At 59.2% G+C, this 2513-nt stretch overlaps 1 protein-coding gene across 1 annotated transcript in view; it reads left to right on the forward strand.

Moving 5' to 3' along the window:
- ORMDL2 (ORMDL sphingolipid biosynthesis regulator 2) overlaps positions 1-2490 on the forward strand; it is a 2644-nt gene extending 154 nt beyond the window's left edge. The window contains exons 2-4 of the mRNA XM_010565098.1: positions 520-694; positions 972-1123; positions 1383-2490. Coding sequence (XP_010563400.1) covers positions 521-694; positions 972-1123; positions 1383-1518 — 462 coding nt within the window. The 5' untranslated portion in view covers position 520 and the 3' untranslated portion in view covers positions 1519-2490. The remainder of the gene's footprint in view (positions 1-519; positions 695-971; positions 1124-1382) is intronic.
- Positions 2491-2513: the final 23 nt, after the last annotated feature.

Here is a 2513-nt window from a genome sequence, read left to right on the forward strand (position 1 = left end):
GGGGGGCTGTGAGGGGCCGGGGGGCTGCGAGGCCATGGCGGCAGGACCGGGCACTGAGGCGGGAGCAGGTGTACCAGGCCCTGGGGAGGGATCTGCGGTCGTTTTCCGGCCCCACGCGTGCCTTAGGGCCGAGGAGTCAGGCTCTCGGGGAGGAGAGCAGGCATTTTGTCTACTTGTCCGGTGGGGAAGCAGCACAGGCTGAGCGTGGGGGAGAGGGGAGCCCCGTTATGGGGTGGTTCTTCCTCAGTTCCCAGCGTTTCTGGTGGCTGGGGTGAGCTCCTTCCTTTTCTCCTTACCCTTGTGTTCCTGGCCTTAAGGCTGAGGTGCAGAGTTGCTAATTAGGGAGCTGGCATCAGCGGTGTGTTGGGGTTAAGCACATGGGAAGGCCGGGTTGAGAGGTGCTGCAGGAAGACCGTGGATGTGGGGCTACACCAAGAGCCCTGACTGGGTTGGGAATTGCAGAGATTTGGGAAAACCTCTCTGAGGAGACCTCTGGAAGCCTCCGTTTGTCTGCTCCAGGATGAACGTCGGCGTGGCGCACAGCGAGGTGAACCCCAACACGCGGGTGATGAACAGCCGGGGGATCTGGCTGGCGTATGTGATCTCTGTGGGAGTCCTCCACGTCGTTCTCCTCAGCATCCCATTCTTCAGCGTTCCTGTGGTCTGGACACTCACCAATGTCATACACAACCTGGTTAGTCAAAATTTGGCTCGCTCTTCTCCCAGGGCTGGAAAGCATGTAGGCTGGTGTTCGCCAGGTATGGTTCCATGTCCCCCGGCTATAAGGAAGCCCCTGGTTCCTGCTGGGCACTGAGGGAAAGGCTGGGGGCTTGGCGTTGCAGGGGGAGATGCAGCTGATGAAAGGTCGTTAGCATGGGAAACTGCTGTGAGAGGGCACAAAGTGCATTTCTGTCCCAGCAGCAGACTGTCCCCGGCTGGCTTTACATCTCCTCCCCCCTTGAAAACTGCAGGTCATGTACTTGCTGCTGCACACAGTGAAGGGGACCCCCTTTGAGACCCCGGACCAGGGCAAGGATCGCCTCCTCACACACTGGGAGCAGATAGACTACGGGACGCAGTGCACCTCGTCACGCAAGTTCCTCAGCGTCTCCCCGGTAGTGCTGTGAGTATTGCTGAACCAGGCAGGAGAGCGCAGGGGGGCTCAGGAGGGTGTTTAAGGCACGCGGTGGGACCATCGGGCTTCTGTCGGCACAGCCGCCCTGGCACTAACGGGTCCTGGGGCTAGAGGGTTCCCCAGCTGTGAGGCGCTGTTTTGTGCAGGGAACGCCAGCAAGGCACCTGGGGGGAAATCCCCCCAGTGCTGGCAGTGGGGAGGGTGGGAGCGACACAGAGCTCACCCAGGGTCTCCCTGTCTCCCCCAGGTACCTCCTCACCAGCTTCTACACCAAATACGACCCTGTGCACTTTGTCGTCAACACAGCCTCCCTGCTCAGCGTCCTTCTGCCCAAGCTGCCCCAGTTCCACGGCGTGCGGGTCTTTGGCATCAACAAGTACTGAGGCTTCCAGTGAAGCCGGGGGACAGAGAGGGGACGCAGGAGCGGTGCGAGACACCAGCTAGAGAGCAGGGGTGAGGCGTGAGGAGGGCTGGGCGCAGGGCAGGGACTGCTCTAGCTTTTAGCCAGGGTTTTAGCCAGGTTCCTCCATCTCAGAGAAGCTCCTCGCTAGGACCTTTATCTCTTCAGTGAAGCGAGAAGCGCAGCTGAGTGGTACAGAGCGAGCAGTTGCATCACGTGCGTGTTTCCTTCAAGCTAACCTCCGTGTAACCCTGCAGAAAGCACTTACGAGGGGAGAACTGCTGACTAGTGGGAAGAGTCGCCCACCTACACCTCCCTCATCCTCATGTTTTATAGATTTCCACCACAATAAAGAAATTCAGCGACAGGAGCGGCCTCCTCGCAGTGGGACCAGCCCCGGCTCACAGCTCCCTCCCACCTCTCCCCGCACAGACCAGCCAGTCTTCTTCAAACTGTACTTTTAATTTAACAAAAGTGATAAGAAAAAGGTACACTACCATTTAAAACCCAGCTGCTCTGGGAGTACAAAAAGGTTAGCGAAAAGCAATCGTGGCCTGCAGCAGCGTTTCTCAGGGTGTTTCAGCTCGGCTGGGGGGGTGGCCAGCTCCCCCTGAGCACCCGGCTCCGGTCGGTGGCAGGCCAAGAGCCTCGCACAGCCCCCAAGGGCTGTTACTCCCTGCTAAGGACCGGCGCAGCTGCCATGCCACTGCCCAGCCCACGGTTTGGAGAGCTGGGAAACGCCAAACGCTTGGTGAGGTGCCGGACACTCATATGTCTCTTGGCAAAAACTGTTCGCGATACAACTCAAGATATTGGTGGCAGCGCGGAACCAGCTCCTGCCTCTGGACTTTGCTTTTTGTAAAAAAATAATAAGCTGCTCTCTGTCCCCGGCGCTGAGGGAGGGGGACGAGGGTCCCTCAAGCAAAGTGGAGGCAGGAAAAGCAAAACTGGCATGGGGGGGGGGGGGGGGGGGCAGGG

This window comes from Haliaeetus leucocephalus, unplaced genomic scaffold (genome assembly GCF_000737465.1).
Source record: "Haliaeetus leucocephalus isolate CR32 unplaced genomic scaffold, Haliaeetus_leucocephalus-4.0 Scaffold186, whole genome shotgun sequence".
In the NCBI taxonomy this organism is placed as follows: Eukaryota; Metazoa; Chordata; class Aves; order Accipitriformes; family Accipitridae; genus Haliaeetus; species Haliaeetus leucocephalus.